The 16,417-nt window shown below is 30.2% G+C and overlaps 2 protein-coding genes across 2 annotated transcripts in view; both read left to right on the top strand.

Annotated features, from left to right (window-relative positions):
• Positions 1 to 1,833: 1,833 nt before the first annotated feature.
• LOC111706392 (carbohydrate sulfotransferase 8) lies at positions 1,834 to 7,270 on the top strand. Its single transcript, XM_023479258.1, has 8 exons — positions 1,834 to 1,941; positions 2,355 to 2,413; positions 2,618 to 2,689; positions 3,888 to 3,974; positions 4,096 to 4,184; positions 5,184 to 5,290; positions 5,842 to 5,917; positions 6,505 to 7,270. The coding sequence occupies exons 1-8, from the start codon at positions 1,867 to 1,869 to the stop codon at positions 6,648 to 6,650; spliced, it is 711 nt and encodes a 236-aa protein (XP_023335026.1). The 5' UTR covers positions 1,834 to 1,866; the 3' UTR covers positions 6,651 to 7,270.
• LOC111706381 (retinoic acid receptor RXR) overlaps positions 6,748 to 16,417 on the top strand; it is a gene marked incomplete in the record, with an annotated part of 11,522 nt that continues 1,852 nt past the window's right edge. The window contains 13 exon segments of the mRNA XM_023479244.1: positions 6,748 to 6,758; positions 8,773 to 8,792; positions 9,563 to 9,639; positions 10,224 to 10,334; positions 10,513 to 10,616; positions 11,798 to 11,866; positions 12,550 to 12,607; positions 13,145 to 13,220; positions 13,745 to 13,860; positions 14,013 to 14,088; positions 14,400 to 14,475; positions 15,213 to 15,281; positions 16,109 to 16,210. Of these exon segments, the coding sequence (XP_023335012.1) occupies positions 6,748 to 6,758; positions 8,773 to 8,792; positions 9,563 to 9,639; positions 10,224 to 10,334; positions 10,513 to 10,616; positions 11,798 to 11,866; positions 12,550 to 12,607; positions 13,145 to 13,220; positions 13,745 to 13,860; positions 14,013 to 14,088; positions 14,400 to 14,475; positions 15,213 to 15,281; positions 16,109 to 16,210 (965 nt within the window).

Below are 16,417 nucleotides of genomic sequence, written 5' to 3'. Positions count from 1 at the left end.
TTAACCTCCTCGGATACTAAACGAACACTAATGCGTCTATTATTGTTTACAAATTCCGCCCAGAGAGAACTGGTTTCAATATGTACACAGAGTATACACGACCGCAATTGACTTTCCTTGCCTTACATTCTTGGGACATGGAATCTTAATTTTGACTGAAATTAGTTATTCTTCTTATCCTGCATTTTGAGTAACATTATTAACCTTGTCTATCCCTACTATTTAACTTTTTAATAGTAAATATATTGTTGCTCGCCCAGGGATGGAAAGTGATGAATTGCGAATTTTTTTGAGAAAAATTCGCACATTTACAAGATAAATGTAGCTGATACATGGACACGGTTTTAACAAAAATATAAAACTTTTTAAGTATTTTGACATTGTAATGTTATCAACAGCACAATTAAATATAATAATTAATATTAAAAAAGTTTAATCTGTTAATAATGTTGCTTAAAGAATAGGAAAAAAAAACATATTTACTCATACCGAGACTTTCCTTCGGGAGAACTGCACTTTGATGAAATTTCATCAAAAAAGTCTCTTAAAGATGGCAGTTCTCCCAGTAATTCCTCGCTAATAGTAAATAAATAATTATTTTTTCATTTACAAAATTTATTATAAAGGTTTTGTTATTAGCAAGAAATCTTTGTGGAACTTCATTTTGTTTTGGTTCCCAGCAAGAAATTTTAATGATAATGTCTCAAATTCTTTAAATATAAGACCTTAATCTTATTTTAAAAAAAAATTATTATTGACGTTTTAAGGGAAGGGGAGATTTTTTTAGATTTTGGTTTTTGGTAAAAAACCTTTTGAAATGTTATGTAGCACTATTTCTCAGATCAGCAAAGTGATGGATGAGCACCCCCGCCAACCCAACGATCAAGGAAGAGTTGTAGCTCCTCCTATTACTGGCAATAAGTTAAAGGTAATTTATTTTACTAGGTTTTGAGGCAGCTTTAAGGACAATTTTAACCAAGTGTTTCTCTTAAAATGGCCATTTTTAATCATGCACAAACTGGCACCTTTAGGAAAGATTATTGCTGAGATTACAGACCTTACCATGAGGTCGTATAGGAGGTTGCCTTAAACAAAATTGGGCCCAATTGGTTCAGTGGTTTTGACGCCAAATAGACCGACAAGCAAAGTAAAGTTAACGCCCATCTTCAATTTCAACTTTTATTTGTTGCTCAATCTTTCAGTATTTTCTCTTTGCTGAAAAAATAATAAAAATTGTTAGGGATCTTCAATTTTTTAATAGTTATAAACAACTTTTTGTAATTCTGAGCATCTAAACGTTCCCAGGGGTCATTTGAGATCTCATTAAAAATTTAGCCTGAATGGTCCAGCCGTTTCGACGTTTTTTTAACAGACAGACACCCAGACAAGCAAAGTATATATATTCTAAGCTTTTAGGGCACTTCTAGCTTATCTTTTATTTCAATTGTGAACGTCTTCTGCATATATATACATTGTTAAACAAAAACAAACAAACATTTCGCGGATTAAGAACAAATTTTGTAATTTTTCAAAATTTTCAAAATCAACTTTTGTTAAAAATTTGTTAGATATATTTTTGTTGAAAAAAAGAGAAAAAGCTTTAGATAAAGCAACGTATTAATTTAAATCATTAAATCTACAGCCTTTTTTATGTGTTTTAATGTTTTCTTACCTTACCTTTTTACCTTATATTCTTGTTCCCAGCAAGAAATTTTAATGATAATCTCTGAAATTCTTTAAATAAGATCTTAATCTTATTAAAAAAATATTATTATTGACGTTTTTAGGGAAGGGAAGATTTATTTAGATTTTGGTAAAAAACCTTTTGAAATGTTATGTAGCACTATTTCTCAGATCAGCAAAGTGATGGATGAGCACCCCCGCCAACCCAACGATCAAGGAAGAGTTGTAGCTCCTCCTATTACTGGCAATAAGTTAAAGGTAATTTATTTTACTAGGTTTTGAGGAAGCTTTAAGGACAATTTTAACCAAGTGTTACTTCATACTTTATTTTTTTTAACTTTATATACATCTTATATTTTTGCATTATCACATACCTTGTATTTTACATTACTAAGTACCTTACATTTTAAAATTTTCACAATTCTTAGGAATGTGTTTGCCCCAAACTCAAATCAAATAATTTAATTTTTAAATAGCTAAGGTTTACACCATCAGGATGCAAAGATATAGGGATTGAAAAAATCGAATTTACCGCAAAAACTCAATTCCTTTACTAATTATAAGCGCATTAATTTTTGTTTTGTTATCTCTTGATCTCTTTTGATAGAAAAATAATATTTTCATTCTTTGCAAAATAAAATTTTCACTTTTGAAATAAAAACCTCTTTTAGGACTTGGAAACTTTGCAGCACTCAAAAAGGCTTCTCATAGTTCGACATCCTTTCGATCGGTAAATATGTGATTTTTGCGTTCGTTAATAAAGTTCAACAACTTCATAGCTGTGAATCATGTTTTACATGGTTTTATTGATTTATGCATTAGTATTAAGTATTAAGTAAAACCATTCTTTCAAATGGCATATTAAAAAGATTTAGCTGAGCTATATAAAAATTTAAAATTTTTAAAAAGAAAGGCTAACTTTTTTTACATTTAGACTTGTGTCTGCATTTCGAGATAAACTGGAACGATGCCATGGTCTTGATCCATGCATTTTAAAAACCAATTGGTGAGTGCAGGAAGGTCAATCATTTTGACATCCAAGCCTCCTATAAAAATATTCATCTGCTCATAATTTTTCATCAAAAGTACTGATTTTTAGTTTTCACATTTAAAAAAAAATCCGACTAACACTATTTGAAGTGACGTCTTTATCAAATTACCGAAAATGGCTTATGTATCTATATAAAAGTAATTACGCAGTAATCTCACCAGTTTTTCTGAAGTCTACAATATGATCAACTATAACCTTTTGAGATATACTGATCGTTGGGAAATTTTCAAATTCCATAGAAATGTGGTAATTTAAATTGGATATAAGTTAAAATATTATAAATTTTTTTATTTCGTTTAGTGGTAACTATTTAAAATATATACAACTGGGCTTTTAGGGCGCTTCGTCCCATTTTCTATTTCAATTCTGAACATTTTATCTTTGTATAAATTGTAAAACAAAAACAAAAAAAGTTTGCTGATTTTATAGAAAAAATGTTGTGGATTTTAAAATTTGTAAGAGACCAATTTTTGAAATTTTGATTATCTAAAAAAATTTTTGGCCCGACAACCGTTTTTGACGTAATTATTGGACAAGCAAATTAATAAAGATTAATACCAGAACATTTTCGGTTTATTCGGCCTTAAAAGGGAAAGTAATCGTAATTTAGGGTTCTTTTTATTTAAAGAGGGACATCAACGATTCATAACCTTATCCTTTAAATGTATATATCTCTTAAATGCTGTGTGAAAAGATGTAAAATTGAAGTGTACGCTAGTGTACTGTGTGAACTCACATTTATTTCTGGAAAAACAAGAATATTTCATGTCTAGTGCGGTTATATTCTACCACTCCTATTACATATTAATATTTCTTGAATGTATAAACAGCTTGCAAACAAAGCGTTAAACATTTAAAAACTTTCTGTTGATAAATAATAATAAAAATAAATAATAAAAATTAAGATTGAATGATTACTATACAGAGCGTACCATATCATATTAGACTGTCTCCAATCTTTAACGCCAAAATGCACATATAATAATCGAAAAATCTAGCATTTTCTGCAAGAAAAAATTTCTATTAGCCTTATTAAATTTTTCAAAATGATTCATACTTCTTAACTTTTCTGATTTGTCCCCTAAATCGTAATTTAGACCCATTGACGTGGTCTAATTTGATGTGGGACACCCTGTTTATTATAAATATTTAGGTACTATAAAACATACGGAAGAGGAATGGTGTCAAGTTATAGAAGAGCTGCAATTCAACGATTCTCGGAAGAATTTTTTTTACCAGAGTAAGTTTTAATTATATAAACGTCATTTGTACAAAAAGTATTTTGGTATTTTAGTCTTTTAGTATTTTAGCTCAAAATCATAAAATTCAGTCTTTGCTCTTTTCTATTTTATCTTTGTTAGGAACAATTTTGGAAGTCCTCTACCTGTGGATAAAACATGGCGGAGTGCTGACCTACCCAGCTGGTGGGAATTCATTCAGTATATACTAGGTTAGCCATTTATTCAAGTTTATGTCCTAGAACTTCCAAAGCGCGTCACCCCCCCTCTTTTTTCTCAGGCCAAAAAGTAATAAATGTAATAAATAAGTTTTCTTAAGTTAGTATCAGTCCGGATACAAGCTCCGTATCCGTCAGTATCTATCAATCGAGATATATACAACCTAGAACTCCATGGTCTTCCGTAATAACTCAGTCTGTATCACCTGGGTTCAAACTGTTATCGAAATCTCTTGTTCTCTTAATGTAGTCAGTCTGTATCAATTCTGCAGAATTTATCACCTAGGTACAAACTGTTCTCAAACTCTCTTTTTCCCTCAATGTATTCAGTTGGTATCGATCCAGACACAATTCTATTGTATTCTGCAGAATGTATCGCGAAGGTACAAACTGTTCTCGAACTCTCTTTTCCCTCAATGTAACCTTAGTATGTATCAATCCAGATACAATACTTTCTGTAATTTCCTAGTCTTTATCTATTTATCCAGATACAACTCGGGTCAGTTTTGTTTGGTACAAGAGAATGGATTACTCTGATACCGTAATCAAGCAGAGTATTATTCCAACTAACATATATTTTGAGTTTTATTGTACAGGCTAAATTAATGAACGTAATTAAGAAGAATCCAAAATCTACGAACGTAATAAAATTATAAAGACCCATAGGTTTAACGAGCGTAGTTAGGTTACAGATAATGTACAACGTAATATATACAGGTATGTTCATTGTTCAGGTTTACAAATATAGGGTTTACTACAATATTCATTACATATATATATATAATAATTATAGATTAATTATTACATTATTAAGCATTTTAATTGTTTGTAAAAAAAATGAGCTAAATGTGTTAATAGACTATTCCTGAGCATCATTAACAAGCATTATTATATTATTAAGCAGACAAACTGCATTATATTGATACAAAAAAAAAAATCTACAGAAAGCTAGTTTTTCAATTGTTCTTTGGTTTAAAACTTATATCTGTTTAGAAACTAGTCCTGAGCATTATGATGAGCACTGGAGACCAATGTCGATGTACTGTGCTGCTTGCTCCTTTTCATACAACTATATTCTACACTTTGAAAATATTGATCAGGTAAAAAGTTCAGAAAATGTTTGAAATAAATCTGCCAACTTTTTGGTGGAAATTTATTGTTTGGGAATATTTTTATCAGAAAAATTGGAAACACAATTTCTGGCTTGAAGTATTTTAAATGTTTTTTTGATCGGCTTTCAATTAAAGCCTCAATTCTGCGTTAATGAAAAGCGTTCAGCATAATGCAGTTAGAACTTAGTCTTTGCAATAATCTCAAATTTATTAATCCTTATAACTTTGCAACTTGATGATGTCAACCTTTAATATTCAAAACTTGAGTTAACAAAATTCATAAAGATTGAAACAAAGACTCTATTTATTTGCAGATATAATAGAACAACCATAGAACTACAGAACAACTTTTCATATCAAGCTAACGCTATCTCTTTAGTTTCTTCAATATTCAACAGTTTTACCCACAATTTTTATATAAAAAAATACATAGGCTAACAATTTAAAAACAAGAATTAAAACAAATTTTACATATTTTTGCATATTTTTACATATTTTTACAAATTTTTTACATATTCTTACATATTTTTTAACATTAGGAGGAGATATTTTTTGCTGAAGAGTTAGGTGCTAAAGATAAAATACAACACAGATGGGAAAATAGAAATGATGAAGGTAAAAAAATATTTGAAACTTCTGTAGAGATTTTTTTAAACTGAGCTTTATATCATAAACATCTACAGTCATGTTTAACCCTATAAAAAGGCTGTATCCTGTGCCAGCCCCCCCCCCTTCGAAAAGTCTTACCGTCAAAGTATAGAGGTACGGATAGATTATGTAAAAAACTATTTTTCTTTACTAGCTTTTTTAAAAGCTCTTTATACTTTTAAAAGCCTAAACGCATAACATCAAAACTCAAGAATTTTAAAGGTGGTGGGTAATAAAGATGTTGTAGGCTGTAAACCACATCTGTATCAGCATGTTTTTAGTTATATTTGGATCTGTACTTCAAACCCCGTAAAAATAGCGCGTAAAAGACATTTTGTTCTTAAACATTTAAAATACATAGACTGCAACAAAAAAGTTTGAAATACAAAAAATATTTTGAAACTTTGAATTCCTCCCATGCACATCACTTAATACTTTATATTATCTATATGATGAATGAAAATATCCATGTCAAAACTAACTTTTATTTTCCCCTCATTTAATAAACATTTGAATGAATTCCTAAGCAGCAAATAAGATTTTTTATATTTCAGGATTTAAAAAAGAAGAGTTGGTGGGAAAATATTTCAGTTTGCTGAATGACAGTGAAATTGAGAAACTTTACCAAATATATAAAGATGATTTTCAACTGTTTGGATATCAGTTTCAGTTTAGAGATATCAAACTTAATATGCCTTGATTGTGGTGATTTTACAACAATTCATAGAAATTTCAAAAGCCTAACTTTTTTCAGGATCCATCCAATTTTTATTCATTCCAGAGTTGGGGATTATTAAATGCGGATAAGGTTCAGCCTGTGTTAACCACTGGTTCGAGCTCAGCTACGCTGAGTTAACCACTGTTTCGAGCTCAACTGCGCGGTGTTAACCACTGGTTCGAGCTCAGCTACGCTGTGTTAACCACTGGTTCAAGCTCAGCTACGCTGTGTTAACCACTGGTTCGAGCTCAGCTACGCTGAGTTAACCACTGTTTCGAGCTCAACTGCGCGGTGTTAACCACTGGTTCGAGCTCAGCTACGCTGTGTTAACCACTGGTTCGAGCTCAACTGTGCTGTGTTAAACACTGGTTCGAGCTCAACTGCGCTGTGTTAACCACTGATTCGAGCTCAATTGCGCTATGAAACAAAATTTTGCGAATTTTTATTCAAAGCTTGCTTAAAGAATTTGTTTTGTTTCAACAAATGAGATTGCTAAGATACTTTACAGAAGATGCACGAGGAAGTAACGTCATAAATTCAACTAAATCTTTTTTATTACACCCTCTTCCAAATTCAAAATCGTCCACTACTGAATTCAATTTAAAAAAAATGAATGTTAAAATTCACTTAAATTCTCTAATTCCCAGGATTACAAAATTGTGATGTTTTTTCCTTATCTAATTTAAAACTTTATTATGATTTTTTATTCAACAGAAAAACTACATAACTAAATTTATCTATTTCTTTCTATCTTATACATATAATTTGTTTAAGAAAAAAAAATTGCAAAAATTTATAAAGCTATGTTGTTTTTACCTAAAGTTTAAGCAAAGCTTTCGTAAAAATAACATAATAGTAGGTTATGTGAACGTAATGATTATTTGTTAGATAAAACATATATATATTTTTAGCCAAACAGATATTATAAATTTAAACTTTCACTTAGATTTTTACCAAAATGTATACACATATTTAAGAATATGAAAATTTAAGCTTTATTGTTGAAACAATTTTTTTAAATTATTTAATGAGAATATGGTTCTAAGTCAAAGTCTTCTATATATAAAAATATATTTTCTTTAAATAAGTCTAGAACAATTTCTAAAGTTTATTCTATATATATATAATTTTAGTGCCTTTTTTGTTACCTTCTGTGATTTAGGTGACAATTTCTTATGTAAAAAAGAGCCCACATGGTTCCCATTAATATGAAAAATTGTTAAATTGTTGTAATATTTAGATTTATAAGGCTTTCATATATTCTTAAACCTTAACATTTTTAATGTGTTTACAATATGTTTAATGTGTTTACTTTACAATTATTTGTCAAAAGTTTCTTGTTTTTAGTTATTTAATTGAAAAACGTTTTCGATTTTTAGATGCAAAGCTAATTTCTTTTTGTCTGTTTTTTTGCTTGTTTGTTTGGATGTCCGAGCATAACCGATGAATCCCAGTACCGATTTGCCTCAAATTTTGATTTGGGAGCTTGGTAGAACCACGGAAATGTTCTTAGCTGATTTAAAAATTCTAAGTTGAATGGGTTGATTTAATTAGGGAAAAATCCAGGCAAAGCTGGTTTCCAAGCTAGTCATGTATATTTTTATTCATCCTAAAATATTTTGAAACAAATTATATGCAATTTTTTTCCTGGGCATTATTTAGAGAGCTTGATATGTACATATTTTATTTATAAAAAATATATTATTGTTAAGTTAAAGCTGATTGTGATTTTTATTTTGCATTTAGTGCCATTATAAAGTTAAAAATTGTTATTATTTATAGATATAAATTCAAAATTTATATGATTACTTTATCGTCTTTGTGAACAGACAAAATTTTTGAGAATGAAAGGAATTTTTTGTGAACGATGATGTCGTCCAGAAAAAAAAGGGTTGGAATAAAAATTTGATTTAAAAGAAAAAATCTTCAACTTATATACCATTGTATTTCTGGTCTTTTCTTTCTTCTTTTCTTTCTTTCTTTCTTTTTCTTTTCTTTTTTCTTTTTATTTCTTTTTTCTTTCTTTCTTTCTTTCTTTCTTTCTTTCTTTCTTTCTTTCTTTCTTTCTTTCTTTCTTTCTTTCTTTCTTTCTTTCTTTCTTTAGGTCTGTAAACCTTCTCTCAGGTTTGTAAACCTTCTCTTAGGTATGTAAACCTTCTCTCAGGTCTGTAAACCTTCTCTCAGGTCTGTAAACCTTTCTCAGGTCTGTAAACCTTCTCCCAGGTCTGTAAACCTTCTCTCAGGTCTGTAAACCTTCTCTCAGGTCTGTAAATCTTCTCTCAGGTCTGTAAACCTTCTTTCAGGTTTGGAAACCTTCTCCCAGGGCTGTAAACCTTCTCCCAAGGCTGAATACATTCTCTCAGGGCGTAAATCTGCTCTGAGGTCGGTAAACCTGCTCAGTGGTCTGTAAACCTAAATTTAGGTCTGTGAACCTGCTCTGAGGTCTTAAACCTGTGTTTAGCTGACGATGTTTCGGACTAGTAAAACGGATTAAACATTCTAAAATTATTGTAACTTTTATTAAAATTGCATAACCCAGATTTGATAGATAATAAATTCTTATTAATAGTTGCAATATCTAGACTCTGAACTTACAAACTTTGATAATAAAATTATTTATAATTGGTTTGAATAATGAATTGATATCTATTATTATAGATGCTACATCTTCATTAATTACAAATTTTTAAAAATGCAACCTCTTCCTCAAATATATTTTTTATTGTAATTGCAACCTCTTCCTAAAATACATTTTTATTACACTTGCAACCGCTTCATCAAATACATTTTAATTATAGTTGCAACCTCTTCCTCAAATACATTTTTAATGTTGTTTCAGCAAATAAATTTTTTACTACAGTTGCAACATTTCATCAATTGAATATTTATTTTAGTTGCAACATCATCCTCACCTGGTTCGTCGTCTTCTTTTATCAACTTCCAGAACAGTGGAGGACCCACCACACCACAGGTTAGAGGTTTAAAGATCTTTTTAAAAATTAGAGAAATGTTGTTTTCAAATAAATCATGTTTACCCACCCCTTTTTCAGAAACATAATTTTTCCTTCTAAGTACTACTACTTAAATTATTGAATTATTGAATCATAATAAACCTTTAAAATGCGTTGATTGATTGATAATATTCTAGAGTCAGATATGCTAAGCATATGTGCTCAAAATGATTTATTAATTGATTTATTGATTTATTGTAAACATACTAGGGTTGATGCCCCCTGGGCAATTGATTGATTGATTGATTGTAAATATTTAGGGTTTTATTGTAAATATTCTAGAGTGGTTACTCCCCCCCCCCCCCCCCCCCCCCCCGTGCACTTCCTGTTTAATGCTAAGCATATGTGCTCTATATGATTGATTGATTGTAAATATTCTAGGCCCCCGGGCACCCCCTGTCAAATGCATGCTAAGCATATGTGCTTTATATGATTGATTAATTGATTGTATATATTCTAGGGTAGATACCCCCCTGGGCACCCCTTGTCTAATGCTGAGCATATGTCTTCTATATGATTGATTAATTGATTGTAAATATTCTAGGGTGGATACCCCCCTGGACACCCCTTGTCTAATGCTAAGCATATGTGCTCTATATGTGGGGACAGGGCTAGTGGGAAGCACTACGGAGTTTTCTCCTGTGAGGGATGTAAGGTAAGGTTTTATTAACTATTAGCTATTAGTTTAAATCCTTATTAATTTTCTACTACTCGGAAGTCATGAACAAATTAGATAGACATCAAAAAAGAAAGGATATTATAATAAAGCCATATAATGGAAGCAGTCGAAAAATTACTTTTTAAAAATTATATACTAAATTCCTTGTATTAAGGGGTTCTTTAAGCGTACTGTTCGTAAAGAATTAAGTTACGCATGTCGCGAAGAGAAGAATTGTACTGTAGATAAGCGTCAGAGGAACAGATGCCAGTATTGCAGGTAAATTATAGTCTACTGTAGTGTAATATAGTCTTCCTTAGTGTAACACAGTCTACTGTTGTGTAATATAGTCTGCTTTAGTGTAACATAGTGTACCGTTCGTAAAACATAGTCAACCTTAGTGTAACATAGTCTTCCTTAGTATAACATAGTCTTCCTTAGTGTAACATAGTCTACAGTAGTGTAACATAGTCTATCGTAATGTAAAATAGTCTACTTTAGTGTAAATAGTCTACCGTAGTGTAATATAGTCTACCGTAGTGTGACATAGTCTACCGTAGTGTAAATAGTCTACCGTAGTGTAAATAGTCTACCGTAGTGTAAATAGTCTACCGTAGTGTAAATAGTCTGCTTTAGTGTAATATAGTCTACCGTAGTGTAATATAGTCTACTGTAGTGTAATATAGTCACCGTAGTGTAATATAGTCTACTGTAGCGTAATATAGTCTACTGTAGTGAACATAGTCATCCGTAGTGAAATATAGTCTTTCGTAGTATAATATAGTCTACTGTAATGTTATATTATCTACTGTAGTTTAACATAGTCTAACCTTGTGTAGCATAGTCTACCCTAGTGTAATACAGTCTACCTTAATGTTATATATTCTACCATTTTGTAGAATATTTTACCGTTGTGTAACATAGTCTACCGTAGTGTAATATAGTCTTTTGTAGTATAATATACTCTTCTGTAGTGTAATATAGTCTGTGTACTGTAGCGTTATACAGTCTACTGTTGCATAATATAGTCTACCGTAGTTGAACATAGTCTAACGTAGTGTAATATAGTGTACTGTAGTGTAATATAGTCTACAGTTGTGTAATATAGTCTACTGTAGTGTAATATAGTCTATCGTAGTGAAACATAGTCTACCCTAGTGTAATATAGTGTACTGTAATGTAATATAGTGTACTTTAGTGTAATATAGTCTACCGTAGTATAACATAGTCTAACGTAGTGTAATATAGAGTACTGTAGTGTAATATAGTCTACTGTAGTGTAATATAGTCTACCGTAGTATAACATAGTCTAACGTAGTGTAATATAGAGTACTGTAGTGTAATATAGTCTACTGTAGTGTAATATAGTCTAACGTAGTGTAACATAATCTAACGTTGTGTAACTTAGTGTACTGTAATGTAATTTAGTGTACTGTAGTGTATTAAGCTGTTCTGTGTAGGTACATGAAATGTCTGAGTATGGGGATGAAAAGGGAGGCAGTGCAAGAAGAAAGATCTCTTGGAAAAGGGTAAGTTAATTTTTTAAATATTTCTCTTTGTATTTTTAATGTTTTGAGTTTAAGACGGGTTTAAAACTGATACTTCTAGTTTTTAAATTTAAACCTGTTTTGCTGGTTTTTCGTGGAATCATTGGAGCAAAATAAGATTATTAATGATAACATCTGTCATTTATAACAATAAATAAAACACTTTATTGATTGATTCATGTTTTGATCGATTGATGAGTAAGCTGGTTGATTGATGACAAGATTCAATAATAAATTATATGATTGATCAGTTGATAGATTGATTAATAGCGTAATTTTAAAGATAAAGATTTTGATTTTTTGAAAGTTTAATAGCTCAAGAGTTTTTTTGATTAATTGATTACTTGCTTCATGCTTAATAGTTTTGTTGATTGATTGATTAATTGCTCGAAAGTTTGATTGACTCATTCATTTATTGCTTTACGCTTATTTGTTTGATTGATTAATTGATTAATTGCTCGATAGTTTGATTTTCAATTAATTAATTGCTCATTAGTTGGATTGATTAAATGATTAATTTCTTGATAGTTGGATTGATTAAATGATTAATTGCTCGATAGCTAGATTGATTAAATGATTAATTGCTTTATAGTTTGATTGATTAAATGATTAATTGCTTGATAGTTAGATTGATTAAATGTTAAATTGCTTGATTAATTGATTAGAGGAAAAGATGATAGCGGTGATACAATGGACGGTGTTAGCTACGGCAACGAGATACCGGTAATTTTTTATATTTAATTAAGAAATTATAAAGATAAAATTTTCAATTTTAGAATTCTTTACATTTACTTCTTTGTCCTTGATTATGAATCCGCAAATCACTTGTAGAGAGAAACCACTAGTGAAAAATGACCGTTTTTACTCCGACAAAGTTTTAAAAACTTTTTTATCTCTGGATGATTAGTTTTATACCATTTCTCCGCTTCCTGCTCTCCAACCGCCACCGCCGCTACACTTCGCCATTTATGTGCTCCATTCATGCACATAGAAAAATGTTTAAATCTTATCGTTATTATGCTGAACCAGGGGTGCTCATGTGTAAACAGCCTGAGCTATCTTGTAGCTCCCCGGCCACAATATATTGTTGTTATTTTTAATTAGCATTTTTACGTATGTACACTGTAAAATTTGTGGCCTAATAAATGATTTGATTTGATTTGATTTGATTTGATTTGATTAAGTGTTAGATAATCCAATTGGGATAATAAATTTGATATTTTCGGAGTTTTGCCATAAGTTTTTGTTTTTTTACTCTAGATAGAGAATATACTGGAAGCAGAGAATCGTTGTGACAAACATCAGGCAGAAATACTCGCTTCGCTCTCGCTACAGGGTGAGATTAATAAATTATTTCGCAATTTTTAAAAAATCCTTCACTCCAGTAAAGTAGAGTTAAAGGGAGTGTTAGCGAAAAATAATAGGGGTGTAGGCTAATCCGAATTGAATTTGGAATCTATTGATAGCAATCTCAATCCAGGCAAATCCTGCCATTGCATTGCTCAAAATTCTAACAGTAGACATCTAGCGACCGTAGTATATGCATCTTTAAAAAAATAATTATTTAATTTTGAACAGGAATGTTTTTAGAAAAGGGTAAAGAATTAGGTTGAAATTAATAGAATGAATAATTTTTTAACTACAATTTACAAAATCGGCGATCTTAGATCTTTCTCATTTCTAAAGAATCAGATGAAAAAATTAAAATCCCATTCGATTCCAAATTTATAATATAGTCCCCTTTTTTTTCGCAAAACTCCGTTTTTATAAACACGAGAATAGCAAACGTCCAATTTTTCCTTTTACTTCATTGTTATGTTTATTGTTTATTTAATGTTATTTATGTAGTTTTATATTTAGATATAGATACAAGTATGGAAGGAAAGTATAAGCTGGCGGCTAATATACAACTACAATCCCTGGTTGAGTGGGCCCGACATATTCCACATTTTAACGGGCTTTCCATTGACGATCAGGTACTTTTTTTGTAAAGGGACTGTAAGCGTAATTTCTAAGGACCCTCAATGCAAAAATGAAAATGTACGATTCACAACTATTGTATTATAAAGTGTGAATTAGAAATTAATGGTTTCACAGAATGGATGGAATGAATTAATGAATATTTAAGGTTGCCCTACTACGGAATGGATGGAATGAATTAATGATTATTGGATTTGCTCACAGAAGTGTCGGAAATAGTGAAGGTAAAAATTGTCGAGTCTTTCAAAATTAAAGAATTTTTTTTCTTAAAAAAAACACAATTATCCCAAAATTTATGATTGTGCCTTTAAAAGCGTTCATAATTATTTTTTTGTCCATTTGTAGAAAAATCTTTGCACTAATATTTTTTATTTTTTTATCTCTTTTTGAGGGGGGGATTCAAAGTGAGTTTTTTAAACCCGAAATTGAGTAAATATTTTGCTAAAATTTAACCTTCAAATCAACAAGCAGTAATACAAATGTGTCTTTTTGTTAGCGGAAAATTTGTAAAAATTGATTAAATTTTTTTTTTTAGGAATTATGTTGGCTGACGGTATATTTGCTACCCGAGAAACTGCCCACGAAGCTGGTGTCGGTATGGTCTACGATAGGTAACTTCACATTAGATGGTTTTTTTGCCACTTTTTTGATAAGCATGCTCAATTCCACTTTGCACCAGTTTTAAAGTTTTCTTACAGTGAAAACAAAATTTGAGATCTTTTTCTCAAAATTTTCAAGCAAATTAAGATTTTATTGTGTGCATAAAAAAAATAATTTAAGCTAGAAAAAAAAACCTTCAAAATAATTCAAGGTGGGTATCAAAATGTCCGTCTTATAACACTGAGTTGAGAAACGTTAAAATCGTAACAATACCTTGACAATAAATTAAGTTATGAGCAAAAAATAGGAGTTTAGCCTTAAATCAAAAACTTATGCATTTCGTGATTTGATTTGATTTGATTTAATATTATTTGATTTAATTTTTTGATCTAATTTTTTTATTTGATTTGATTTGATTTGATTTGATTTGGTTTGATTTAATGATTGATTTGACAATTGATTTGATAATTGATTTGATAATTTATTTGATAATTGATTTGATAATTGATTTAATAATTTATTTGATAATTGATTTGATAATTGATTTGATAATCGATTTAATAATTGAATTGATAATTGATTTGATAATCGATTTAATAATTGAATTGATAATTGATTTGATAATTCATTTGATACTTGATTTGATAATTGATTTGATAATTTATTTGATAAATGATTTTATAATTGATTTGATAAATGATTTTATAGTTGATTTGATAATTGATTTGATAATTGATTTGTTATATAGAGTGCTGGTAGAGTTGGTTGGAAAGATGACGGAGATGAAAATGGATCGATCAGAGCTAGGCTGTCTCAGGTATGATTTAATGTATACCTTACACTGCGCGTACAACGAAGTACAGTGTACACTCTGTACTGTCCACTTCACTATGAACAGTGTACACGCTGAACTCTGCACACTTTTAACTCTGCACTCTCTGAACTCTGCACTGTACACTGTACACTGTACGTACGGTACACATTATGTATTACGTAACGTACGGTTTACAGTTTACGTAAATCAGTTAGCGTCGTAGAATTAAATATTTTAGTATATTTTAGTATATTTTAGTATATTGGGGGGAAATCTTAATTAGAAAGAACCTATTATGGCCTATGTTACCTAGTTTTGGAGTAAATTAAGAAAACACATTTTTGTTGATACAATTTGAATTTCAAATCACTCACTAACAAATAATTAGTTTGAATGTAGAAGGTTAGAAAATCATTTCTTTTAACAAACGAAGTACGAAAAAAGATCAAAGAGCAGGGGCATAAAGCATAAAAAATACATATAAAACAACACCGAATGAAAAAATACATATAAAACAACACCGAATGAAAAAATACATATAAAACAACACCGAATGAAAAAATACATATAAAACAACACCGAATGAATAAAATGTACCCTTATTAATTTTATGTATTTTTAAATCTTATGTTTCAGAGCAATTTTACTATTTATTTAACCCTATTGTTTTAGAACAATTGTGCTGTTCAACCCTATTTTTCAAGGACAATTGTACTGTTAACCCTATTCTCCTAAGACAATTTTATTGTTTAACCCTATTCTTTTAGGACAATTGTACTGTTAACCCTATTCTTCTAGGACAATTGTATGGTTTAACCCTATTATTCCAGGACAATTGTACTGTTTAACCCTGATGCGAAAGGTCTGACTGAAATAGGGAAGGTGGAACAGATTAGAGAGAGAGCATACGCTACACTAGAGGAATACACAAGGTGAGTACAATCAGGGGGGAGGGGGTTAAAAAGCTATTTTTTAAAGAAAAGGATCATTGTTTTCTTTTACCTTTTTTTAATCTTTTTAAAACAAAGAGAAATCTCCATAAAATCTCGTGTCATTTTTAGACGACAAATATAATTTCAGTAATATCTTTGCGGAGATTAATTAGTAACATGGAAATAAAGACAAGTGTCTGTTATAAA

The sequence above is a fragment of the Eurytemora carolleeae genome, unplaced genomic scaffold (assembly GCF_000591075.1).
Source record: "Eurytemora carolleeae unplaced genomic scaffold, Eaff_2.0 scaffold641, whole genome shotgun sequence".
Taxonomy (NCBI): Eukaryota; Metazoa; Arthropoda; class Copepoda; order Calanoida; family Temoridae; genus Eurytemora; species Eurytemora carolleeae.
Note: the sequence above shows the minus strand (reverse complement) of the source record. Positions and strands in the feature narration are given on the sequence as shown.